Source organism: Phascolarctos cinereus, unplaced genomic scaffold, assembly GCF_003287225.1.
Source record: "Phascolarctos cinereus isolate Bilbo 61053 unplaced genomic scaffold, phaCin_HiC Scaffold_8;HRSCAF=390, whole genome shotgun sequence".
Taxonomy (NCBI): Eukaryota; Metazoa; Chordata; class Mammalia; order Diprotodontia; family Phascolarctidae; genus Phascolarctos; species Phascolarctos cinereus.
This window is the reverse complement of record NW_027556291.1, coordinates 53,455,253-53,483,216: the sequence shown is the minus strand read 5'-3', so window position 1 is coordinate 53,483,216 and position 27,964 is coordinate 53,455,253. Positions and strand designations below refer to the sequence as shown.

At 42.2% G+C, this 27,964-nt stretch overlaps 2 protein-coding genes across 4 annotated transcripts in view; one reads left to right on the top strand and one right to left on the bottom strand.

Moving 5' to 3' along the window:
• Nucleotides 1-583: 583 nt before the first annotated feature.
• On the top strand, nucleotides 584-10,363 carry ZBTB33 (zinc finger and BTB domain containing 33). The gene is made up of 2 exons (XM_020975127.2): nucleotides 584-943; nucleotides 5,315-10,363. Exon 2 carries the CDS (start codon nucleotides 5,317-5,319, stop codon nucleotides 7,312-7,314), a length of 1,998 nt encoding a protein of 665 aa, XP_020830786.1. The 5' UTR covers nucleotides 584-943; nucleotides 5,315-5,316; the 3' UTR covers nucleotides 7,315-10,363.
• Nucleotides 10,364-11,129: 766 nt separating this feature from the next.
• The window catches only part of TMEM255A (transmembrane protein 255A), a 91,809-nt gene continuing 74,974 nt past the window's right edge, over nucleotides 11,130-27,964 (bottom strand). For all 3 annotated transcript variants that reach the window (XM_020975140.1, XM_020975141.1, XM_020975143.2), the window contains one exon: nucleotides 11,130-13,485. In XM_020975140.1, coding sequence (XP_020830799.1) covers nucleotides 13,327-13,485 — 159 coding nt within the window. In that variant the 3' untranslated portion in view covers nucleotides 11,130-13,326. The remainder of the gene's footprint in view (nucleotides 13,486-27,964) is intronic.

Sequence of the window (27,964 nt, the reverse complement as noted above, 5' to 3'; positions counted from 1 at the left end):
TAACTTTTTAATAAAAGGCAAAAATAGTCTGGGAATGCATGCCTAACTTTTTTTTTCTTTTAATGACAGCACAGCACCATTCAAAAAGTTTTAACTAGCCTATGACCGTTGCACCCCTAGCTCTCGCTCAGCTCTAGGGAGACCCCGTTGCTTTTCAGCTTAGCGCTTCCCGCCCGTTGGGAAGGAGCCGAAAGTAGCAGAAGGCGCGCTCCCACCTTCCCCGCTAAGGAGCTGAGCGGCCCCGCCCTTTCGGAAAGCGGGGAAGGGGGGAGCTAACATTTCCCTCCCTTTTGGAAGGAGGGAAAAGGAGCCGATGGCCCCCCACCCCCTCGCCCCGCCCAGTCCTAGGAAAGAGGGAATGGTTCCCTCCAGTTGGGCGGGGGCTGAGCTCTCCCCTCTCCACGACTCTCCCTCCCTTCCGAGAGTAGCCGAAGGGAGCTGAGCGCCCCGACTCCGTCCCGGAAAGGGCCCCGGGAGCCCCCCTCCCCACTCCACCCCGGAAGGAGCCCCTCAGAGCCTGGCGCCCTCCTTGCCTAAGCCGCCCCAGCGCCTCCTTCACCCAAGAAGCACCGGGCGGCGAGCACCCCAAGGGGGAGAGAAGGCCGGCCCGGCGGGAAGCGCTTCCGGAAGGAGAGCCGGCCGCGGCCGCGATCCCGCGGAAGGAGGCAGCGATTGGCTCCTGGGGCCGCAGCCGCGTGAGGAGGCGCTGGGGCCCCGGCGCCCCGCGCACATCGCCCCCTGCCGGCTCTCGGAGCGGCCGCAGCAGAGGAGAGGCTGGCTCCAGCGGCCGCGGCGGCGGAGGCGGCAGCGGCAGCTCCCGAGCAGCAGGCGGAGGGCTGGCAGCGGGGCTACGGGCTTCCCGGAGCACGAGAGGAGGAAGAGCCGGAGCTGGAGCCGAAGAGGAGCAGGAGCGGACGCGGTGCCCGCGGCCCCTGGGGACCAGGTGAGGAAGGGCTCCGCTGATCGGGGCTCGCTTGGGCTGGGCCGGTGCCCCCTCATGCAAACCAGGAAGCGACAGCTCTGAGCCTCGGGATTTTCCTTTGTGCGGGGAGGGGGGGTGCTCCTCAAGCCCGGAGAGGGGGGCGTCCGGGGGGGGGTGCTGAGTGCAAGACACAGCTGCTGGATGGACAGGTTTCTCTATGCCTAGGCCCCGGGACCAGACGAGAGGGAGCCTTTTACTATTGCCAGTGCCCTTCCCTCTGGGGCTCCTTCTTTCTCCCACTTGACCCTGGCCTAATCCGCGCTTCTTTTCCCCCCTTTCCCCTCCCCTACTCGCCCCTTCGGGCCACTTCCCGGGCCATAACAATGCAGCCTGCTTCCCTGTCTCCCTCCCTCCCTCTCTCAATAACCAGCAATCTGCTCCCCTCGACACTCCCCACTCTTTCCACTCTATTCACTAGCTTGTACTTTCCCCTATATGTGCCTGTTCTTCTTGGATCTCTCCCCCCCACCCCCCACCTTGCACCGGTAGCTGGTGCGAGACTTGTCCTCCCCAAGGAAAACGCAGGTTGTAAACCTTGCTTTCAACCTACTGGCCTCAAAGGGTAAGGGAAGGGGGGGGGGAGCAGGTGGAGGAAGGGAGACAGGTTTCAGTTTCTGCAGTGATCCCCCTATATTTGATTCCCCATATCTGATCCTGTGTTATTTCCTCTCTATATCCCCTTCTCCATCACCTCTGCTTGTCCCCCCCAGTCCCCCCACCCCCCACCCCAGTGAGAAGGTTGAACACAAAATGGTTGTGCAGCAGGGATATTCCACAAAGTGTGGTTGTGGATCCTCAATTTCTCAACCCAAGAAAAACAAACAAACAAATGGAACTCCACCAACTTGCAAGGTTTCCTGTAAATGTCAATTTTCCTTGCTTGCAGTTTAGTAGGACCCCTTTGTGAACCACAGGAAATCGCAGGGCCTTTTTCGGAAATCCTGCCTACTAAAAAACTGACTACTGTGTTGAAATTCCCACATTTAGGAATCTCAGATTGTTGGCATAAAGCCCAGAAGTCACTCTTTTTCATCTGATGGATTCCTTTATGTTACCCTTAAACTGTTGGATGTTGGATTGACAAGAAATGCTCCGCAAAGTAATATCTGTGCTATTTTAATCATGCCACATTCTGGTGATTTTTGAAAAACTGCACCTTGGATCATGTCAGTGTTGCTTTAGAACTCTGAAGGAAAAGAATATTCATGATACTAACATTCTTTTTTCTCACAAACCAGTGTGATTTTATTGATGGTGTTTGCCCTGATCTTAGTATATTAATTATTATTATTATAAACATCTTTTTCAAGTTTTCAAAATGTTCTTATTAATTAGCTGTGTCAAGAACAGAGCAGCATTTCAGTATTGTCTTTGGCCAGGTGTTATTCCCTGTTTTTGGGAGATTTTCTGAATTGCCTTTGTCATTTATGCATTCAAAAGTTACAACTCTGATATAGTGGTAGAGAACAAGTCACTCCATGCACGCATGGTGTATTTATTATATTATTTTCTTAGGATTGTAGAATTTATTGACCATCTAGTCCAGAAGTTCCCAAACTTATTTGACCTACTGCCTCCTTTTAAAAAAATTACTCTTTGACCCCTTGGAAATCTAATTTCTTTAGCCCTTTAACTTTTTTTTTTTTTTGGAAATTTGTATCATTTCAAAAAATATATAAATTTTTTTAAAAAAAATGATGCATTTTAAATTTAATAATTTGTTGTAAATTTGTGGGTTTTTTCTACATTGAAATTTTGATGACACAATATTTTGTCATGTAACTGTATAGTATTGTGTTATAAACAAGTCATTACATTAACATATTCCTGCCGATGCATGCTGGACTTCTGACAATTCGACACATTTGCCTGCCAACACTTGCTTGTTAAGACCTGTTGTCAGACTTGACCACTGATCAGTTGTAACTTGCATTTTGTGTGTTTATTTGGAAAATAATGTAATCACTATGGCTTTAACTCTGTTGCTCAACAGATGAAACATGTACCAATAGTTTTTCAGAATTTTCTTATCTTCTTTCCTTACGCTTCCACTGCCCCTTAGTTTTATTCAACACCCCTCCCCCAATTGCAATTGAGGCTGCTACCACCCCCCTGGATCGTTTCAGTGCTCCCCAGGGGGTGGTATTGCCCACTTTAAGAAAGTATGAGTCCAACCCCCTCATTTTACAGAGAAGAAAGATGAAGCTTTGAGTAGAGCTAGGACACAAACCTAGATGGTAGGGCCTTAAAGTTGGAAAGGACCTTACAGGTGATCTAGTCCTAATCCCCCATTTTACAGATAAAGAAACTGGGGCCCAGTTAGGCAAAAACTTGCCTAAAGTCACACAGGCAACCAATATTGAGGTTAGGATTCAAACTGAGGCACCTAGGTGGTTCAGTGGATAGGGTGGTGGTTCAGTGGATAGGGTGGTGGTTCAGTGGATAGGGTTGCTGGTCCTGGTCAAGAAGACTTGAGTGTGGCCTCAGACACTTCCTAGTCTTGTGATCATGGGCAAGTCTGTCTTTCTCAATTTCCTCAACTGTAAAATGAAGATAAGAATAGCACCTACCTCCAAGGTTGTTGTGAGGATAAAATGAGCTAATATTTGCACAGTGCTTAGCACAGTGCCTGGCACATAGTAGGTGCTATATAAGTGCTAGCTATTATTATTACTATTATTAAACCTATGTTGTCTGACTTTGATCATAATTAGTTCTCTGATCACTACCATGATGCTGCTTCAACAAATCTGACATTCTTTTGAGGAAGTTAACTAAACCTCTTCACCCTTGACTGTGAAGGAGAAGAAAGTTATTCTTGTTGATAACTAACTAGCTTGAGTGGGGGCAGTTGTGTTTGAACTAGAGTGGATAGTGACTGCTGAGAGCAGAATGAGCAGGCCAGTCACAAATAAAAGGACTTGAGTGATTTCTCCCAGTGTTTTTTCCCCTAAAAAGATGTTTCCAGTACTTGAATGAAAACCAGAAATCATCAGGAACTTTTCTTCTAAATATTGATTTTAAATTAACTTATGGGCCAAGGAAGATAAGAAGAAATGTTCTTTAGTGGTTAACAATGTTGGGTAAATGTCAGAACTGAATCAAGCCTCAAATTTATAGCACAGAGTGACAGCTGGAAACAATTGGTGGGAGAAAGAGAGAGACAACATTTTGTAAAAAGTCAATGGAAAGAGGATGAGAACACATACATTCTTCCTTCCTAGAAACATATAGTGTACTGACAGATATGAAGCTTTAGCGAAAATTGGGCAGGAATGGATCATTTGCTTGTGTGGCTCTTGGGCATTTATTAAGTACCTTCTGTGTGCAGGCAGGCACTGTGTTAGAGAGGATACAGAGACCAAAATGAAATAGTCCCTGTCCTCAAAGTGCTTGTGTTCTGTCAGGGAAGACAACAGGTACATATGTAAGTGTATACCAAATAAATAGAACGCTCTTTATTGTTTGAAACCTATCTATATTCAATCAGAGCTCCTTGATGAACTAATTGTATGAGAGCAGTTATTAGTAGTTAAATGTATAGCACATAATAGTAGCTAACGTTTGTTTATGTAGCCTTTTAAAAAAGGTTCACAAAATGATTTTGCAAAGCACTTACATGAAATAGTAAACCCTGAAAGGTCTTATGTACTTTTGTCAAAGATTATATCAAATTGGTACATCACTATGGTTGAAAAGATTCATCCCCCAGTGGCCAGTCTTAGATGAACCACTCAAAACTTAGCTTGGTTGGTCCTTAAGACATCAAGTGTCTAGTCTGTTGCTTGTACCCGGCTCGGCAGCACCTTCCAGAGCTCTGTTGCATACCCATTAGGAATGCAGGTTTATCTCCACCCTGGGTTGAGGTATTAGAGGGTGATGGTGGTGGAGGGACTGACTAGGTCACACCAGTGAAGAAAGCCCTGCTTAGTCCTCAGGGAAAAGACATAAAATTGAACATGTGAACAATTTATATAAAAGTAAGAAAGATTAGGTAAGACCATGGAGATTCGAGCTGGAAGGGATCTCAGGCATCAGACCTCAGGATCTCATCCAATGCTTTCATTTTACAGAGGAGGAAACTGAGGCCCAGAGAGGGGAAGGGACTTGCCCAAGGTCACAAAGTCAGTAATTGGCAGCACCTGGATTCTAATCCAGGGCCTCTGCCTCCAGGTCTGTTATACTTATACAGTGCAATCTCCATGGGTTGAAACTAGGAGCTGCATACAGGTATTGAAATTATATGTTAAAAATGTTTAAATAGTAAAATGTTTTTGTTTTCTTCCCTCCCATCTTTCTTTCCCTGCTTTTTCCTTTTTTTTTTTCCTGTAGGCATGGAGAACAGAAAGCTTATTTCTGCCACAGATACTCAGTACTCTGGTAATCTACTGAACTCCTTGAATGAGCAACGAGACCATGGCCTGTTTTGCGATGTCACTGTGATTGTGGAAGATCGAAAATTCCGGGCCCACCGGAATGTTCTGTCCGCATCAAGTACTTACTTCCACCAGCTTTTTGCAGTTGCTGGGCAAGTGGTAGAACTAAACTTTATAAGGGCAGAGATTTTTGCAGAAATTCTCAACTATATTTATAGTTCTAAACTTATGCGTATTAGATCAGATCTACTTGATGAGTTAATTAAGTCAGGGCAGTTGTTAGGAGTTAAGTTTATAGCAGATCTTGGTGTACCTTTGTCACAGGTTAAAAGTATCTCAGGTGCAATAAAGCAAGATAGTGGTGATACCTTAGCTCCTGGGACAGATGAAAAAGATCTTCAAGTGCAGAAGGCAGAAAATGAAGGGTCTGATGCTGGGATAACTATGATGCCTGTTATCACTGAGACTTTTTCTTTATGTGCTGAAGATTATGAGACAAAAAAAATTGGTACTGATTCTGATGAAGACGATGATGTCATTTTCTGCTCCGAAGTCTTACCTCCCAAAGAGGCTTTGCCAGGTGGTAATGCGGCAGCACAAGTCCAGCCTGACCCAGGGCCTGTTGCCTATGCAGATAAGGCTTGTGGTACTAGTAGCTCACCCCCTCTAACAAATAAACCACTGCAGACAATTGCTACTTCTGCGAACCAGATGGGCCCAAGCCAAACCCGAAATAGTGAAGAAACACTTAAGTCTTCAGCCCCAAAGCATCTGACTCCCAACATCATTTTGTTAAATCAGCCATGTCTTAACTCCCTACCAAGTTCTTCACATCCTAGTCAGGTGTCTCCTTCTGTTAATTTACTTGTACAGAATCATCAGCAGACATCAAATAACAGCATGGCTTTACCTAAACGTAGGGCTAATGTAGAAGTGGAAGCAGAGATTATAGATGATGATGATGACACTATTAGTTCTAGTCCAGACTCGGGAGTCAGTAATCCCTCTTTGCTCCCCCAGCCTGATGCTGCTTTTAATGGCTCTGTAGTCCAGTCAAAGCAGGTCTCTCTTTTTCATCAAGAACCACTCTGTAACTCTTTAAAAATTTCAAACGTCATTGCTGAAAGTAGTAAGGAGTCAGGTGGAGGTGCGAAACATGTGATGGAGGGTCAGAAGATCATTACGCTGGATACAGCGACTGAAATTGAAGGTTTATCTACTGGTTGTAAAGTTTATGCAAATATTGGGGAGGACACATATGACATAGTGATTCCTGTCAAAGATGACCCTGACGAGAAAGAGGCCAAGCGTGATAGTGAGGTCCCGAAAACATCTGGCGATGAGCCTTCGAACAAGCGCGTGAAAGTCAAACATGATGATCACTATGAATTAATTGTAGATGGGAGGGTGTATTATATTTGTATCGTGTGCAAAAGATCTTATGTCTGTCTGACAAGTTTGCGGAGACATTTTAACATTCATTCTTGGGAGAAGAAGTATCCGTGCCGTTATTGTGAGAAGGTATTTCCCCTTGCAGAATACCGCACCAAACACGAGATTCATCATACTGGAGAGCGTCGGTATCAGTGTTTGGCCTGTGGCAAATCCTTCATCAACTACCAGTTTATGTCTTCACATATAAAGTCAGTTCATAGTCAGGACCCTTCTGGTGATACCAAACTATATCGCCTACATCCATGCAGGTCTCTGCAGATCAGGCAATATGCTTACCTTACTGATCGGCCTAGGAGTATACCTGTAATAAAGGAAGATGGAATTGTGTATAAGGTTGATGGTGGGAAAGAACCTTCAGAAGGGACTGCCACATCTACTCCCCAAAGCAAGCCAATGACTTGGGATGATATCTTTATTCAACAGGGAAATGATTCAATGTTTAAACAAAATGTAACAGATGGCAGCACTGAGTTTGAATTTATAATACCAGAATCCTACTGAATTGCTTTGGGGGAAAAAACCAAAACAAAACCTGAGTTTGTGTCAGGGGGCAATGGTTTCAAAAGACCAGTAAATTTAAATTGGGGTGAAAGCAAGTTAATTAGTCATTCAGAGTCATCCGAAAGTAGTTTTTATTTGCATTATTTTTAGTTACAGGAAATTGGTAGGAGCAAATTTATCTGAAATTTTACTTGAATATAAATTGAGGAGTTATCTCCAGGGCAAGCTGTTTGTTAGTTTATTTTCGGGGTTTTTTTGTTTGTTCGTTGGTTTTTTAAGAAAAATTAATGGTATGAAGAGGTAGAATTTAAAAAGAATTTGAAGCAGTCACTCCTCTCTAACAGGTATTATTGGCATACCTGAAAAATTGAACCTATTTTATGAATTTTCTATTATGTATAGCACTTTACTGCTGATTTCTGCAAAAAAAAAAACCCATTTGAACAATGAGTCTACAATTTTTGTGTTGTTTAACGTGTATGAAATAAAAATATCCAGCAGCTTTGAAAGTTATTTTGAAAAGGTTCAAAATAACTATCCTGCCCACTTGGATGGCATACTTTGGGTCCAGCAGTGCCGTATCGCTCTGGTCCAAATGGATTGTTAAACTCCCATCCGGATAGTTAAACCTGTCCTTTCTTATAAGCTTGTCACCTGGAACAGTGATAGAATTGGGCTCATCAGAACAAGCTTGACTTATATCTGGCCATGTACCGAAAGAGACCGATGGCTGGTCCACTTTATCCCTTTGCCACATGGGATATGCAGAGGGAATCATGACGGACTAAGATCTGAATGGTATGGAATGGAGAAAAAGGAGAAGTCCTGCAGCGATTATTTTGTTAGGAAATTGTCAAGAGCTCTCAACTTCAGACACAGAATGAAGTTAGGAAGCGTTATTGATTTGCTCGTGACTGACGGGCCCAGATTTATGTAATGTTACTTTTACTTTTTTAATCTGAAGGCTGCATTATGGGCTTGCATATGTGCATAAAACTATAAAAATACCTAAACTCCATGGTTTTGGGGGAGGAGTCCCTCGATGTAAATTCTTAAACCTAGAATTTTCTAGTAGGAAGTTTTCATTTAAAACAATTGATGTGTTTGTTTTTTTTTTTCCTCAAAGAAAAACCTTAGCTTTTTATGTGTTCTAAGGTATGCTTTGCTCTATTCTACCTGCAAATCACTGTGATGCTACAGCATTTGGAAACTTTGTGTGGAATCATGTTGGCCTACCGGCCTGTGTGTCATCTTCAAAGTGACGCACCGATGGGAAACTTTCATTGGAAAGGCTAGTAAAGTGAGCAAGCACATATACTTCACTTAGTTATTTCCTAAGTCAGCCTGTTGAATTTTCTGTAAATGATTTGCAAAAAGAAAAAAAAATGTAAAAAATACAAAAAAAAGTTAATACGAAAAGGTTGTGCATAGTAATAGTTATTTGTAACCTTTCATTAAATATTTCTTATCTGACAGTTTAAAAGAATTTTTCTTTTTATGTATTATAAGAAATAACTTTTTTTAAGCTTAAAGCTTTAATTATAAGTTTTCATGCATATGTCATTGTTGCCAAGATGAGTTAGATTTGAAGATGATGATTTTAAAGCTTCTAAAGCTACAAAGGTACCAGAAATCAGTATTTTTAATAAAAGGAGAACAAAACATAAATCATTCTTTGCCTAACCAGGTGTATGCTGTGCATATGTTTTCTGTCTTGCGTGTGAATAGATTTTTCAAATCATGATCATTTTGTAAATTAACCTTTTTAAAAAATTGGGAAGTAGCTTTTAATTTAAGACCCTGCTACCAGAAACCACAGTAGTAGAGTTTGTGTATAGATATTAATGATGTTATTCTTTGGTCATAAGAGTGTACTTGCTTTGAAAAATGTTCTTGGTTGAATTTTATTCGTTTCATTAACATACTTCATCAGTTAAACACGATTATTATGAGTGTGAACAATACCTATACCAGCATAGCTTTCAGACCTTTCAGACCTAATGGCCTATGTACAGTTCAACACATAGACACATTTGGTCACACTAAGGCTTGGTAAGTTTTATGAATCTGTTGTGACAAATGGGGAATTCCTTGTACCACTCCAATTCTTTATTCAGAATGAAGTGGATGTAATTATTTGCTGCTGAATGTGCCCTATTGAAGTCCTGATCCTTAAATTTAAGCCCTATGCCTATTAAAGGTCACTTTTTGAAGGGCTAGAGGGGAGCAGGGGTTTTGAGGAAAACTGGAAAAATTAACATTAAATTGTATTTCTGCCAGAAGACTCTTACTTGCATGTGTCTCAGGGTCTTCAGTTTTCCTAGGAGTAATTTCAATATCCAAAGTCCAGAGCGCATATGAAAAACTTTTGGGGGGGAATAAAACCCTTCACTTCTAGTATTTATTGGGTTGAAAATGTGTAGGGGCCCCTGTTGATGATTTTTTATGGGGCCTGTTGGCCTTTAGATCTCAGCCTGTTGCACTTACTGTTTTGGTTGTTAACGCTAAATTTCCTGTAAATATTAGCAGATGTTGATGCTTTGAAACAGTACTCGCATTTGAAACAGTTACATAATTTGACAACGCTGAAAGTCTTAGCAAAATCAGGAAAAAAAATGCCATAGCAAACTTGCAAGAACCATTTTGAAATACTTTCAATGTTCATAATGATTTTTAGTGGTGAATATCCTCCGCCCTGTCACTAAGGGAAACTCTGCTACGTCTTTCCAGTATAGCAAAGAGCAACATAACACATTCGAGGTAATCATTGTCAGAGGCTGCATATTTATTTTCTGCTGTTGTTAAGGCATGACTATTATCAAGGTCCGAGAGCCGATAAACTGTACATTGTCTTAAGAGCTTTGACTTCCATAGCTCCGAATTCAAACTGTCTGCTGTTTATTTTTACTGACACTGTAATGTGTATATATACACTTGTACAGTCTTTGCTTAACTTTTTAAAGTTGTGCTTTAAACTTTAACCAGTAATTCTTGCTCTTAGTTTTTAGAAGCTTTCTATGGCAAAAATAAAAAAAAGTTTTAATTCTGACTGTCAACCGTCTTTATTTCAAAAGGTCGTCTTTTAGGACTGTGATTAATTTCTCACCTAAAAATCTCCCTCTTAGGGGAATACATATGTAGTCATAGATATTTTGGGTGTGGTGGGGAGGCCCTCTCCCTGGGCATACATACCATATACACATGGATTTCAAAAAAGTTGCCAAACCAGATTGAAAAAGCAGAGTGATGCCGTTTAGAGAACACGTTCAGGGACAGGCATACTTGTTTTCCTTGACTTGACTGAACAGTGAAAAAATAGAAAATTTCTTCCACATTTGTATTACTTTTAAGTTTTGGCAGTTGGACATCAGAGCTAGATTTTTGTTGGCCGATCCCCCCCCCCCCTTTTTTAAATTTTGGATCAGACTTGTGATTTCATTAACATAGGGAACTCCCAATAAGTAAATTCCCTTTACCAATCTGCACCTTGGTCTTAGAAGTTCCTTAGGCACGGATCACGGAGCTAGACAAGATTATGCATTGCAAAGCACACCTCTTAAAAGTTCATAAGCAACAGCCTAAGGGTGGAAATTAGCCTCTGTGTCCCTATATAGCTACAGGTGTGAAGCCTGTCTGAGGATCAGATAGGCATTTCTGTTGACACCTTGGCAAAACTTCTGATAGGGTTAGTTTGTTTTTCCTGTTGGATTGGTTGAGATCTCCCATCTTATGTGTCGTCTCCAGCCCCTACAGAAAAATGAAAATCTACAGTTTTAGACAAGTTATATTTAAGTTAAAAGCATGAGAAAGACAAGTGAATGTTCATACTTTTAATTTCTTTTAGGGATGAAAGAGAAGGATAGTTGAATTAATCAGAAACATCACAAAAGCAGTCAATTTCAAACATGGCAGTGATACAGGTTTTAAGCAACACTCCATTGATACAGATTCTGGATTAATAGTTGATATTTTCATGCCTTGTTTAGCACTTGAATATAGAATGAAGAATAAGGCATTAAATATTACAAAATGCAATCAAAATACATATTTTGGAAACATTCCTTCATTACTGCAAACATTTTGCTAAATTAAGATATTGATATTTCTTATAATGTATTTTATATATATATATATATATGTATATGTAGTTTGGTGTAATAAATACTGATAAAGCTGCTCAAATTAATTTAGTATTACAAAATCCATAATGCATTATTTTTCAGTTACTTTGGAAAGTAAGAAAGATACATAGAAATGAGATCCTTATAATCTTAACACTTTGGTGTGCAGAAATGTGATGGTACAAAGTAACTATATTTTTTCAAAATTAAATGCTGGGGCTAAAGGAAAAGAATAAACAAGATGCCAATGATGATACAAGTTAACATCATAGAGTAGCAAGACAAATCATATATTCTCTATGTAGAATTCAATGGAATCCCCTTTTCCCCCTCTCATGCTTAGATTTGCAGAAAAATAAATAGCAATTTTGTTAAGAATTACTGGGGGGTTTTTTCAGACCCTAAATCTGGATGACAAAACTCATGATGCTAATATTGTTTTCCAAAGAGATGCACTGAGCAAATTGAGTGCATTTTAAAGGCATTAAGGAATCCTGCAGCTAGGTGTCTACAAATACCTATTTGGATAACCAGCACCTGTCTACTACCTCTAGACCCTAGCCTGCTCTATTAATATTGATCATTTGTCAAATTGGGGGAAAAAGTGACCTGTTTGCCAAAGGACTCAATTTTTCTTTGGCCCCTCTATTTTATAATACCCAAATGTACGATTATCAAATTGTTCCTTTAGCACTCTTCTTTCATATAGTATTTACTTATCTCTTCATAGGCTGAGTCCCCCAATTGGAGTAAAAGCCCCTTGAAGGCTGGGACAGATTTTTTTGCAGTAGTTTAATTGCACTGAAAGTCTGTATTTGGTGGAGGACCAGGTGTTAAATTTTGTAGTGGGAGTCAGCCTCACCTTGGGTGTCATGAGGGTCAAACAAATAATGTACATAAAGCGGTAAGCACCATATACATATCTATTATTTGAACTTCACTAGTATGGTTTGAAGCTTGGAATACTTTTTAAAAGCTGCTCAGATGCTTTACATCTACTATAATACTTAGAAATTGAGCGAGATGACGATGTCGCAGTTTTTACAGAAGTCGGGCAGGAGCCTGACATAGTGGAATGATTTCATTGCTGTTCTGCAGAATGTGTGAAGTTTGTTAGAATGCTCAACCGGCCCAGTTTTAGAAGATTAAATAGCCACAGAGATCACAACAAATCACTGACAATCCAAGACAAGCTAGCACTAACGAGAACACACAGAATTGTATCCAAGTAAGATGTGTATTTTTCATCGAAGCAAAATGTGTAATATCCACAGGTTCCTGGATCTACTTTTTGGACCCACTTTTGAAAAACCTCACTTGTATGTCTGGATGGTATGTGAACAAATCCTGATATCCCCACTAAAGGAAGGGGAGGAACTATTGCACTTTTCCCTTTGAGAGGTACCACTAATGAGATCTGAGCTCATTTTTTTTTTTTGCATCACTCAGGAGAGTAAAATAACTCTGGTGAGGTCCCATCAGCTAGGGACTTCGTTGGGGCCTGGCTGGTTGAAGGTAGGGGTGTTTCAATTGAGGGGCCAGGTGGCTGAGGGCTATGGCCAACTTGCATAAAATGAAAAATGGCAATTTGGCCACTGCTGAATGCAGGTGGAGTGGGAAGGTGTAGGATGCGGCATGCTAAGTCCTTGCTATGCGGGATCCCCCGCAAGCATGCTTGCAGAGAGAAGGTGAGATGATCTCAGTTAAATAGAAGTAGTGGGTTTCACCTAGTCACCCCCTCTTCTGCACTGATAAATAATAAGCATCACCTTCCCCTGCCCGGGCAGGCAAATCATGAAACTGCAAATACATTGGAAGGATCACATCTTAAACTCAGCCAATGCTACAATAACAGACATCCATGATCTCAGTGGTGGGCAGGAGTTCTTCATCATGGGCTATATGGAGGCGGCTTTTCAAAAGGCGAATAATATGGTGGGGAGTACTGTGGTGGCTCATTGGAGGACCACATGTAACTCGGAGAAGGTGAATTAGACTGAGGCTCATCAGAAAGTCCTGGCGGGTTGGAGCCTGGAAAGACACTGGTATGCTGTGTGAAGAAAACAAAAGTCAGTTCAAGGCCAAGTTGGTCGTTCTTTGAACAAACGGTTAATATACTCAAGAATACAGTATCCATCAAAATAATTTCTGCTCGTTCATCTTTGAGTTTCACATTTTCCCATCAGAGGCAGCTTGGCATAGTGGCTCGAGAGCTGCCTAAAAGCTCAATGACCTGGGTTTCAGTTTTACTTCTGACATAACTGGCTACATAACCCTGGACAGGGTCACTTAGATACTCAGTATTAGTAGTATCAAATTCAAGTAGAAACTAAATCATAAACTTTTTTTTTTGAATCATCAATCGAGCATTTATTAAACTACTACTACATGCCAGGTAGAAACCAGCTGTGGCAGCTTTATTGTCCTGGATGGTGAAAAATTTGTTATTAAAAAATCTTTGCAGTCCACTTCCATTTTCTAGTTGTCTTATCTCCATTTTCACCCCTGCATGGCCTTGGGAAAACTGCTTAGTTGGGTCTCTTGCCAAGTTGCCTTTAAATTGGTTTTTACCCTCAGCTGCCTCTCTCTTTTATGAGAAGATACTGCTTACAGTCTTCAAGCATCTTTTTTGGTAAAAACTGAAACACAAGTTTCCAAATGAATTTATAGTTATCCTTTCCACATCACAGGGATTAGAGGCGCCTCCCTCCCCGTGATCTGGAAAATCTTGAGTAAATTTTTTTGGCCCCCACTTTGTACCACAGAAGAAGTTTGATTTTTTTTTCTTTTTCTTTTATGGAGTATTTACAGTATCTTATTGTAAAATTTGGGCTAAGTATTTGGTCATAGGCTCTGTGTTGTCTGATGGCCTTTGGGTGTTGTCTGCAGCTTCCACAAAACTTCCCCAAAATTCCCATTTAATTTCTTATGCCAACCCACGATATATTGAAACCGTGATGGGGAAAAGTCACGATGTGGAAGGGATAACTGTATGTTGTAATTGTGTATTGCTATTGGCTGTCACATCTTTCTGCCTCACTTAAGTGTCTACTGCATACTGCAGTAATTTTTAGACTCCTTTGGTTTCCTCATTATGGCAACCGAACAACACTGATTAAACTTTTGTATGCAGTCATTGTTTTGCAGTTGTTTTAATTATATATTGTATCTTGTCCCCCTTTCCTCTAGCTATGTACCAAGTTTGGTCTTTGATCTGATAAGTCAGTGCATAGCAACAGCTACTTTGGGAATGACTCCCACATCAGTAACAAGTCATCTCCTGTCTGTTAAAACAGCAATTTCATTTTTTGGTGATGCTATTGGGTACTTGCCATGTCCAGTGTCTTCTGATACTTTCTTGAAGAAAATATTCATGGTTCATAGGAATGAAGCTTCTGTATAGTTAAAAGTCTATGAACCCTCTCAATACCATATTCCAATCAATATTTTACACCTATGTTTCTCTATAATCTCACTTGTTCCCACATTTCTATTGAGGTCATTGAGTATTCAAGTGTATATTGATTTAAATTTGAAGGGTCTTATCAAGTTCTTTGTAGAACTCTACCTCTTCATCATTGGCAACAGATGTCTGTACATACATTGAAATTCTTTTCATGGTAGACTTTGCTAGTTCTGTATGGTGATATCATCTGAAACAATGTTTCTTGTTACCTTTGAGTACGTGATAAAGTTGACTTTGCTAACTTCTTTTTTGTCTCTCTAAGGAGCAGACCCATCATGCCATTTAGCTACAGCTTCACTCATTCTTCAGGTCTCATTTATAACAAGAATGTTAACATGGCTGCTAGCTTGACTGATTTAGATTATCAACAACCAAGTTAAAGTTTATAGTTTAAAGACTGCTCCCTTTTGATGGCACTGTTTCCATTACTGTCGAAGTGAAAAAGGACTGCAAAGGACCGAAGGCCATTTTGTATATTTCTCTTTCATGGGTTGTCACAGCTAAAGAGTTTGTTACTAAGCGGTTAGCCTATTTGTGATGACCTCCATTCTCAGTTAGGTTGGTCCTTGGAAAAGTAGACTTAGTTAATGCCTTTGAAAACCTAGGGTCCCTGCCATACCATGGTTAAGTATTGGTGTAGAACACTGGAGATTAGCCAGATTTGGGGAATTGGGGGTGGGCAAGGTTGACAATTTGTAGTCATCATCATCAAACGTTAACCCTGTACTCATCCTGTATAGGGGGACTGGGGGTGGTGGTGGCACAAATAGGTACGGGACAGGCTGACTTTGGAGAAAGAGTAAATGTGTACTGGCAAAACGAAACCAAACCACTCAGTGAACTGAAAAATGCAACCCCCCCTTTACTATCAAAAACCCCTCAGGTGTACTGATGGTGAGGAGTTTTCAAAGACTCAGCTCCTTATTCAGCCATGAAACCTGGTCACATTTACTTGTTTTAGTATGACTAGTAACAGTTAATAGCTACTATTATGCTATGGTTAGTATGTTTGGGAGGGAATAGAGAGGATGTGTATCAAGAAAGAGAACTGAATTATCTCTAAAGTTTCTCCAGAGTTCATTAAGAAGTCACAACTCCCATTTTTTCCCCCTGCTCACCTAAGTTTGTGTGGGCCCAGAGTTCTCTGAAATCAGTGGCAAGACAGTCCAACAGACAGAGTGGTGGACCTGCAGTCCGGAAGACCTAGGTTCAAATCCTGCCTAAGACGCTTATTGGCTGTGTGACCCTAGGTAAGTTATTTAACTTCTATGTGCCTCAGTTTCTTCATCTGTAAAATGAGGTGGTTATACCTGATGGCCTCCAAGGTTGTTTCCAGTTATAAATCTATGAGCCTATGACCATGAAAGCAATAAAGCTGTGCCCTCTTTACCATGCCCCCCCCCCCCAAACAAGTTGGTGGAAAAGGCATGTCTGGCATTTCCTTTGCTTGATGAACTGTAAGTACTCCTATCACATGTCACCACTGAGAAGACATTGCAACTGCCATCTTTTATTGCCTTGGATAAAATTTCCAACTGAAGGAATTAAAGAGTCATCGAAACTGGAGACCTTTCCCCAGGTCTTCATTCCACGAGGTAAACTGGAGAGATACTCAGTTCACTTTACCGATAACTCTAATTTTCTCTCTGCCCTCTCCAATGAACACCTCCTCTGAGCCACCAAAGGCTAATTAGGGAGGGGGAAGAAGCAGGCAGAGGGTTGGCACTCGTCCTTGCTAGAGCATATCTGGCCATTTTCCTGTATTATTTCTTCTTCTAGTATTGCTTTTTGGTTTTCACAACTGCTACTGTTGCCACTGAGGCAGCCCAGTGGTTAGGGTTGGAGCTGCTGTCTATGACCTGACAGTAGGGGAAAGAGCAAGCATAGTACAACTAACTGTAAGGGAAAAGGATTTGGATTTGGAGGATGTGGGTTTTAACTCTATCCTAACCCAGGGGTAGGGAGGGAACCTGTGGCTTCGAGGCCACGTGTGGCCTTCTAGGTCCTCAAGTGGGGCCTTTTGACTAAGTCCAAGTTTTACAGAACAAATTCTTTTATTAAGGGGATTTGTTCTGTGAAGTTTGGCTTCAGTCCAGGGGCCCCACTTGAGGACCTAGAGGGCCACACGTGGCCTCAAGGCCGAAAGTTCCCTACCCTTGACCTAACCTGACTAGGGCTGGACTCAATGACTTTAGGGTGCATCCTTCTCAGCTCTAAATCTATGACTCTTTGTGCTCCTTCGAGCTGTGGTGGAGGTGGGGTGGGTTTACTTGAAGGAGTCAGGAGAAGCAGGGGCTGTTCCCAAGCCAAGGGTTCGCCTTAGCTTAGGTGGTATGCATTACAGGCCTGCTGCTCCCAGGAATGGAGAAGATTGGGGAGCTGGGCTGGGGCTAGGCCAAGGATGCCCGCTATTGCTTTGGGAGCTGCCACTAGGGCCCCTGAAGAGAGCAGCTGCTGGGGCGGTACTTTGATGACTCCCACAGGCTGTGGGTGGCGGAACATCCCCAGTGATCTGACTTCAAAGTTTCATATTTTAGGAAATAGCATGTGGGAAAGGGCTTGAATGCCTTGCTCATCTTTTCCAAATGCTTCCTCCTCTGAGTGCCCAGGGTGAAATTGAGGAAGCCCTGATAAGCTGAGGGAGAGAACTGGTTATAGAGTCTACACGCTAGGGAGGGGTGTACAAGTGTGTGTGTCTATGTGTAAGCATGAGTGTGTATGTGTGAGCATGTGTGCACGACCGTGTGAGACTATGTGTGTGTGGTTATGTACATGAGAGAGAGCAGATGGATGTGTATGATCATATGTGTATGAGGGGATGTGCGACCATGTGTATGAACGTGAGAGCATGTGAGAAAATGGGGATGTGTGTGAGCATATGTATGAGTGTGAGGGTATGTGACAGTATATGTGTAAGCATGTGTGTGAGAGAATGTATATGTGTATATATGTAAAAGTGTGTGTGTGAGACCATCTGGATGTGAATGAGTGGGTGTGCATGAGTGTGAGAGCATATGAGAAAGGGTATATGTGTGTGAGCAGGTAATATAAGTGTGACCATGAGTGTGAGAGACTATGTGTATGTGTAACTGTGTGAGCATGCATGTGTGTGAGTGTGTACTGCACATGTGTATGAGAGCATGTAATGTATGAGCATGTACGTGTGTGAGAGCACTGTGTATAATAGTGTACATGCATGTGAAAGCATGATTGTATGAGTGTGAGCACATGTATGAACATGAGTGTATGTGTGATAAAGCATGTTCACATAAATGTACGACTGTGAGCATGTGTGTATGAGAGTGTGTGCATGTGTATGTATGAGCATGACTGAACATGAGCATATGTGTGAATGTATGAGTGAGCGTGTATCTCGTGAGAGTGTGTATGTATCTGTAAATATGCATGTTGAGAGCATGTGTATGAGTATGTGAGTCTATGAGTGTGGGAGAGCATGTATATATGTATATATGTGTGCATATAAGCCAGTGTACATGTGTATAAGTGTGTGTATATGTGTCTGAGTATATATGCAAGAGAATGTATTGTATCAGTGTGTATCTGTATGAGTGTATGAATGTGTATATGTGAGTATGTATGTGCGTGTGTGTATGTTAAAGAATGTGTATGTGATCTTATATATTGTGAGAGTACGTGTTTGTTGAGAGTGTAAGACTACTGTGTTGGGGTATACTTATCTGTGATCACATATGTTTGTCAGTGTGTGCATATGTGGGAGTGGGCATGCATTTGAGAGCATGTGTGTATCTATGTTTTGTCTGTGTGTATAAGCATGTGACTGTGATAGCATGCATGTGACTAGATGTGTGAAAGAGTATGTTATGTAAGTATGTGTGACCTGTGAGTGTGTATGTGAGTGCATGTGTGTATACAGGAGAATGCAGGTACATTTGTGAGAATGTGTGAATGTACGTATGTGTATACATGTGTGCACGTGCATATGAACTGTGAGTGTTGTACACATGTGATAGAGAATGTAAGTGTATGAGTGTGTGCACTAATGTGCTAGAACATGTATAAGTGCGCATGTGTGAGAACGTGTATGAGGTATGTAAATGTGTGTGTAAGCATGAGTGTATGTATAAACGTGAGCATGAGTGTATAAGAGCATGCATATATGTATGTGCATTGTATAAGAGTGTGTATATGCATCTGTGAGCACATAATCCGAGAGGGTAGGGGGATATGTATATATATATATATATATGCATATATTGTGTGAGAGATGTATGTTGTATAAAAGATGTGTATATATGTATGTATGAGAGCAATGTATGTGTGACAGCCTGTATATGAGTGTATATGTATGAGCATGTTAGTATAAATGTGTGTATGAGTGTGAGCATGTCAGCATATGTATGTGTATATGAGTGTATGTTAAGTGTATGTCAGTGAGTGCATGTGAGCTTGTGAGTGTGTGTATATATATAAACATATGTGGATGTGTGTTGAGAGTATTGTAAGGGTTTATGTATGTCAAAGTATATATGTGTGAGCATACATATGTGTGAGTACGTATGCGTGAGCATGCGTGTGAGTGAGGGCATGTGGATATGTGTGAGTATATTGCGTGGGAGTGTATGAACATGTGTGTCCATGTGGCTGTATTATGTGTATTGTGCGTTTCATGAAAGTATGTGTAAACGTGTGTGTATGTGTTTGTGAGAGCAAGTGTGCTTGAGTGTATATGTATGAAACAGCAGATTGTGTGGGAATGAGCACATGTGTGTGCATGTATATATGGGTATTCTATGTGTGCGTGAATGTGTTGGAGTATGAGAACATATATATATACATGTGTGTGAGTGTGTATGTATTGTTAAGTGTGTGTTTCAGGGTGTATTGTTTAGGGGTGTTGAGAGAATGTGTATGAGTTTGTCCATGTTGTATATGTAAGTATGTCTGTGAACATGTGAGAGCATGTGTATATGTGAGAGCGTGTGTGTGTGTGTGTGTGTGTGTGTGTGTGTATGAGAGCATCTGTGCATATGAGTGTGTGTATGTGTATGTACACTCATGTGTCTAGCTGAGGTGATGGAGAAGGGAGAGGCAGGGGTTAAAGATGAGCCCAGGCATTAGCATGTGGCTGCCTAGCAACAGCCGGCACCTTGGAGACCATGTAGCTTTGTTCCAGCTGGAGAGCAGGCCGGTGCATTTTGGTCCCAGCCCGAGTCTGGTCTTATTAATGGGATGGGCAGTTGGAGAGGCCAGGCCTTTGATTTTTCCCAGCGCACCACAGGCCATGAAAGGCTGTGGAAATCGCCTACTGCTGGGGCCAGTCAGCCTAGTCCTTCCTGCTCCTCCTCAGTGGCGGCCTGAGGGGGCCCCAAATTGTACCACACTGAGAGGAAGACTAGAGTGGGGCCTCTCCCTCCCTCCCACCTTCCCTTTCCTTCCCCCACCTGGCCCCCTATGAGATTATGGACCCCTAACCACCCCCACTTGACTCACTATAAGAGCAATTTGGAATAATGACTTGGGCAAAAAAAAATTCTAACTCAATTAGGGTATTAAAGACTGCCACCCAGTATGGAGGGAGAGTAGGGCCCTGAAAGCCCGGTGCCAACCACATCACTGCCCTGCTCAAAAACCTTCAGTAGATCCCTATTACCTATGGAGAGGTGTAGTGTATTATGCTGGCCCTGGAAGCAGAAGGCCAGAGTTCAAACTGTATTAGCCGTGTGACTGTGGATGAGTCATTTAACCTTTTTGAGCTTCAGTTTCCTTACCTGCAAAATGGGGCTACTAGTACTTGAACTACCTGTCTCACAGGGTTGATAAGGCAATTAAATAAGCTAAGGCACATAAAGTTTTCTGCCAATCTTAAAGCACCATATCAGTTTTGCCTTTTTATTTCAGAACTGTCAAAATTCAGCCTGGCATTCAAGGCCTTTCAAAATCTGGCCCAACTCTGCATTTCCAACCTGATATCTTACAATTCTCCTGAATATTCCATATGTTCAACAAACCAGAGTATTAGTTGTACCCTGTTCCCACCTCTGAAAGGCTCACACTCTTTCCTCTTCCCTCTCCACTCCCTTCAATCCCTACCTGTTGAAATCTACCCATCTTTCAAGGCTGTTCTCAATGCTCCCTTCTTCCTGAAGCATTCTGTGATCCTCTCCAAGCAGACACAACTGCTCCCTTGTCACAATCCACGGAGCACTTTGTACCTCTCTTAAGGTATACAACTTTGGCCTGGCATCATAGTTATTTATTGCTTGTCAATTGTAAGCTCCAACTGGATTGTCAAGAAAGCAATTTTCAAAGGGCTGAGGTAAGATCCCATGGACTAAAAAATTCTAAATGACAAGTCAGCTCAGAAGGTTGGGAAACTGTCACCAAGAATGAACTTCCAAAGATATAAAGGGAAAAGATTCCAATGAAGAGGAAAACCAGCAGTTGTCAGAAAGAAAGGAAGATGTGGGATCATGTTAAGAACAAAGAGGAGGCTGAGGTGCTTAATTTTTACTTTGCTTCTCTTTTCTCTACCAAGAAGAATGACCTTTGGATTGGGTGGCTAACATGGGGGCTGGATAGGAAGAGGGCATGTAGCTGCCCACAATGACTTCAAGTCGATGGGCCCAAATGACCTACATCCTTGGGTACTGAAAAGCTGGCAGATATGACTGCTGAGTCACTATCAGTGAAATCCAAAAGATGGTGGAGAATGGGAGAGGTAAGCAGGATGGGAGGAGGCATACCACAATTTTTTTTTTTTAACAAGGAAAGAGAATAGAGTCTGCAAACTAGGAGCCAATGAGGTTGATTTCAACTCCTGGAAAAATCTGAGAACAAGTGATTAAAGGGATGGTTAGCAAACACCTAGAAAAGTAAGCAGTGCTTCCTACAAAGAGCCAGCAGGGCTTCATTAAGAGCAGCTCATGCCAGACTAACCTCATTTCCATTTTTGTACTGGGTTACTAAAAAGAGCAGATCAGAGGAGCGCTACAGATACAGATTATCTATCTTTTAGCAAAGTCTTTGATAAAGCATCTCACACTGCTCTGGTGGAAAAAACGTAGATTTTGTAGAGAAAAAATGTAGAGTTCACTAAAGTGAACACCATACTTTTTTGATCACATACCTTGTCAGTGAAACATTATTGAGCTTGTGACCTCAATATGTGTACATTAACTAATTTATAACTTGTTTATGTGTACTAGTATGCTAATCACTGTGTATATTATAAAATATACACAAAAATAGAAAAGGAGGAGATAAAGATGAACTAATATTTGATCCTAGCATCAGTAAGGAGCCCCTGGAATTTTTCAGGTAAGGGAGTAACATGATTAGACCTGCACTTTAGGAAAATCACAGTGGTAGCTGTGTGGTTGATGGATTGGAAAGGGGAGAGACTTGTGGCAGAGAGACGGTTACAAGGCCATTGCAATAGACCTGGCGAGAGGTGATGAGGGTGGTAGCTGTGGGGATACAGATGTTAGCAGCATTAAGGCAGAAATGACAAGATCTGGTACCTGATGGGTTATGTGGATGTGGGGCATGGAAAGTGAGACATCCAAGGTGATGCTGAGGTCATGACAACCTGGGCAAGTGGAGGGATGGTAGCACCCTTGACCGTAACTGAGAAGTTTAGAAGATGGGTGAGGTTTGGGCAGGGGAGGAGGGGGAGGAAGATAATGTATTAAGATTTGCATTCCAGTAAGCCATCCATTCTAGGTGACTTTACCACTCATAATAAAATGGGGGAGGAAAGGGAAGAGAGATGTCTGGTTCTTACTCACACACTTGCCCGCCAAGTGAAAAACCCAGCCTCTGAAGGATGCTGCCATAGCCACAAGGTCATCTGGGGGCCAGGATTTTCCCAGTGGCACCTGTGAGCTGCTGTGGGTAGTGGTTAATTTAGGTTGCAAAGGAGGAGGTAGAGTGAAGAACTGGTAGAGATTAAGGGTTGTGTTGGCAGAGCGGGTGGAAGGCAGCCTGTCTTCTTACATTCTGACTGGTTTTGACTCCTCTTGGGGTCAGGCCATGGTCCCTCTGGATGGATGCCATGGCCCACCAGGGGTCCCTGCTCCCCCTTGGCAACCACTGGACCAGATGACAATACAGTCAGAAGGATTTGGAACTGGCTGAATAGCTAGATCCAAAGAATAGGCCAAAATGGCAGGTCTCCAGTGGAGTGCCCCAGAGATCTATGCCTAGCTCTATGCTGTTTAACATTTTAAGTAATGACTTACATCACAAAGGCCCAGATGGCAGGCTTATCAAATGTGCAGCTGACATGAAGCTATGAGCAATAGCTTCTATGTTAATTATGTCTCTCCTCCCTTTCACAGCCAAATGCCTAGAAAGCGCTCTACTCTTGCTGCCTCCACCAATAAGTTCTTTGCAAAATCCCCAATGATTTCTTTATCGCCTTTTCTTAGTCTTCATCCCTTTTTGATTTCTGCCGCATTTGACCCTGTGGACAACCTCTCCCTCAAGGTTTTCTCTCCTTCTTGGCCAGCTTCTTCCTACCTGTTAGACTGGTCTTTCTTGGTTCCCTCCACAGGCCCATCCTCCATTGTGCTCCTCCCCTCCCCACCCCCGTATGTGGGTATCCCCAGGGCTCTGTCCTTTGTCCCTCTCTACCCTCTCTCCCTAAAATCTCTCTGGGGATGACTCAATCATCAGTTCTCATAGGCTCAATTATTCTCTCTCTGCAAATGACTCTGAAATCCATATAAGTAGCTCTGCAGGCAGCTAAGGCTCACAATGCCTACAGTATGGGACTTGGGATCTGGAAGACATGGGTTTGAATCCTGCCTCAGACCCTCACTAGCTGTGTCCACTCTCTGAACCTCAGTTTCCTCATGTGTAAAATAAGGCTAATAATAGGCCTACTTCCTTGGGTTGTTATAAAGGTCAAAAGAAATAATATCTGCAAATATATTGTATATTTATATATAATATATGTGCAGATACAACAATACTGTAAATATAATCTGTAAAATATAAGAATATCTGTAAAAAGATTTTGTGAACCTTAATGTACAATGCAAACACTAGCTATTATTACCAGTCCCTTCCTGAGTGCCAGTTCTGATTCTTCAACTGCCTGAGCTCCTGCCACCTGGGATCTCGAATTCAGTAGGTCTAAAACAGAACTCATGGGGAAGCTAGGTGGTGCAGTGGATAAGAGCACCGGCCCTGGAGTCAGGAGGACCTAAGTTCAAATCTGGCCTCAGACCAAACACTTGACATTTACTAGCTGTGTGACCCTGGGCAAGTCACTTAACCCCAATGGCCTAAAAAGAAAAAACAAACAAACAAACAGAACTCATCATATTTTGCCCTAAACATCCCCTCCACCCCTGCCCCACCTTCTCCAAATACCCTTACTTTTGTTGAGGACATCACTCTGATTCTAGTAATAACAGCCAATATTTCTTTAGAACTTTAAGGTTTATAAACCATTTATATAATTTATCTTGTCTGATCTTTACAACAACCCTGGGAGGGAGGTATCATCATCATCATCATCATCATCATCATCATCATCATCATCATCCCTATTTTACAACATCTGCAAAAGTGACAAGCCAAATCACCAATAAAAATGGTGATCAACACAGGACCAGTATCAGATCCCATGGGTGTTCCATTAGAGGGTTCCCTCCAAGGGGAAATCACTGAGTTACTAATGGCTACTTTGGGGGTCTCGTCAATCCACCTAACTATACTCAATCCCACAAAGAAAAAAAGGGTGAAGTCAGTCTGGAATGACTTGCCCTCAGTTGAAGCTACTCTGATGCTTCGTAATCACTGCCCCTTTCTAAATGCTCACAAATCAACACTTGGAAATATTCTTCAACTTTCCTCACTGCACGTAATGTACCATCTTCCAACACTGGCTGTCCCCGTGCCTGAAATTCTCTGCCTCCTTATCTTTGGTTTTCTGGCTTCCTTCAAGCCTCAGCTAAACTCCTATCTTCTAGAAGTGTCTTTCCTGATTCCTCTTAATACTACAGCCTTCCCTCTGAGATTATCTCTGATTCATTCTGTCTATATCCTATTTGTGCATAATTGTGTTTCCAGATTAGACTATGAACTCCTTATGAATCATAGCTAATATTTATATAATGTTTACTATATGCCACGCTGAGTGTTTTACAATTATTACCTCATGATCCTCAAAACAACCCAGGGAGGTAGGTGCTATTATCATCCCCATTTTACAGATGAGGAAACTGAGGCAAGCAGTGGTCATATGACTTTCCTAGGGTCATACAGCTAAGGTATCTGAGGCTGGATTTGAACTCAGGTCTTCCTGACTCCAGACCCAGCACTGTGCCACCTAGTTGCCCCTCCTTGAGATCAGGAACTGGGGTTTGGCTTTCTTTGCATCCCCAGTGCTTATTCCTGTGCTTGGCTCACAGTAGGCACTTACTAAATGCTTACTGACTTGACTCCACTTGGAAAACTAATAATATTGTCCAGCATGAGGGGCTATCGCCAGGGATTCTCTTCCACCCTTCTCCTCTTTCGTCCCAACATTCAGAGGCAAGAGAAAAACTAACCCTGCCTGACTAAAAGTCACATAAAGGCTCTCCTTGGCAGGTAATGGCCCGTTGGCAGGACACAAGATGAACATTTAAAAAGATACATCCTTTGGCTAGAAGTGAGGCTGGTCTGTAATTGGATGCAGTGGAGCATGGCTGGTAGCAGGGGGGGCGGGGTTAGTGGACTGGCACTTCTGGAGATTTTACAGACAGACCTGGGATTCTCCTAACAGCTTTTTATTTATCTGGGAACAGAAACAGATCCTCCTCCTGTCCTTTCAGGTTTTCCAAGTAAAGACTGCTATTTCCTTTAGTAAAACTACACAGGATGGCACCATGTTCACAGCGGCAATTTTCGCAGTCACAAAGGACTAAGGAAAAGCAGGGTGCCCATTGATTGGGGAACAGTTGAACAAGTTCATAGGATCTGAAACCAAGAGCTGGAAGGGCCTTCAGAAGTCACTTACAGCCCTTTCATTTTACAGACAAGGACATTAAGTCATACCACTGGATCCTAGATCTAAAACTGTAAGGAATCTCAGAGGCCAGCCATCCAGTCCAAATCCCCATTTTTCAGATGAAGTCTTCCAGCTCTTTCTTGCCCATAGCTTACCCAAGATCACACAGATAATCATCATCAGAGAAGGGATCTGAACCCAGGGCCTTTGACTCCAGATTCTGTGCTCTTTTTTCTTTTCATACTGCCTGATTTATGAATATAATAAAAGATTGCTGTATTGATGGATATAAAGAAATTCAGAGAAAGGTGGAGAGATTTCTATGAATTGATGGAGAGGGAAGTGAGCAGAACTAGGAAAACCATTTCCAAAATGGCTATAAGAATGTAAAGGAGACCAATATTAAAAAGCTCAGAGCTCTGATTAATTCTGAAAGACTTTAAAACTCTGACCAGTGACCAATCTCGACTTCTGAAGACTGAGAGGCAATCATGGTTTCCATCTCTAAGTATAGAGGTGAAGGGCCACAGGTATGGAATGAGGCAGACATTTCCAGACTTTGCCAAGGTGTTGATTTCTTTTGCTTGACTATACTTGTTTCGGTTTTTTTTTGGCTAGGCAATGAAGTTAAATGACTTGCCCAGGGTCACACAGCTAGTAAGTATTATGTGGCTGAGGCCAGATTTGAACTCAGGTACTCCTGAATTCAGGGCCGGTGCTCTATCCACTGTGCCACCTAGCTGCCCTAAGATTTTATGTACGTGTGTAAATATGTATACATATATATGTGTATGCATGTATGAGAGAAATGATTATTAAACAACTAATTGTTAACATTGGGAAGACACAGGATTTATCCCTGAGATTTTTTTTTTTTAGGCAATTGGGTTAAGTGACTTGCCCAGGGTCACACAGCTAGTAAGTGTCAAGTGTTTGGTCTGAGGCCGGATTTGAACTGAGGTCCTCCTGACTTCAGGGCCAGTGCTCTATCCACTGTGCCACCTAGCTGCCCTTGTTACAGTCAAGGGAGGGTTAAATTCAATTGTAGGGGCTTCAGGGAGTCCCTGGGAAGTGACAATGAATGTAGAAGTGTGGTACGGTAGGAAGGATGCTGACTCCTTTGGGGTCAGAGGAGCTGGTTTCTAATCCTGGCTCTTTCACTTACTAACTATGTAACCTTGTACAAGTCCCTTAACCTCTCTGGACCTCAGTTTCCTCCTCTGTAAAATGAGGGAGTTGGACTAGAGGACCTTTGAGGTCCCTCCCAGCTCTAGATCTGTGGCCCTGAGAAAAAGCATTTACACAGAGAAATAAAGGATAAAATAATGTTTGCTTTGCAAACCTTAAAGGTTTTTTAAAATGTCAGTTACTATTACTGGGTAAAACTAGACTGAGAATATCGACAGAAAGCTGAGCTTGGATACTCAGGAGAAATTGCTCATCTGAGCTCTTTTCTGTCAAAAACAAACCAACATTTTTATTGATGCCTTTTGTCTTTATATCATGGGGGATTCTGGAAAAACACACATCTTCCCTTTCAGAATGAACTCTCCTTTGTAACAAAGAAAAACCAAGCAAACTACCCTAAACCAGCACTTCTTAAACTGTGGGTCACGACCCCATGGGGGTTGCGAAAAATTTGGCAACAGTAAAAGGTTTCTGAGCATACAATAACCAAAAATTAATTAAAAATCAAACACATAATGAATCTGAGGTGTTTCTGGCAGTACTCGTCCGTATTGCACCGTGCAATTTCACTGCAGCCTTGGACCTGAACACAAAGCACGTGCACTTTGCACTGTGTATGCCATCACGCCACACAATGCCAACTGATGCTGCCGAAATGCTAAAATGGGTCGTGAGTGATCCTCTCTTAATGGAAGTTTATACCTCTCAGCTCCCTGCTCTACCCTCAGTGATCACTCCAGAAGAGCAGGTTGGGGCTCTGTGGCTGACTGCCGTAAACACGAGGGCTGAAGAGAGCGCACAGCCAGTATGGGGCAGAGACTGAATGTGAACCTAGGGCTTCCTGACTGCAAGGCCAGCCCCTGTTTACTATGCCAAATACCTACTACATAT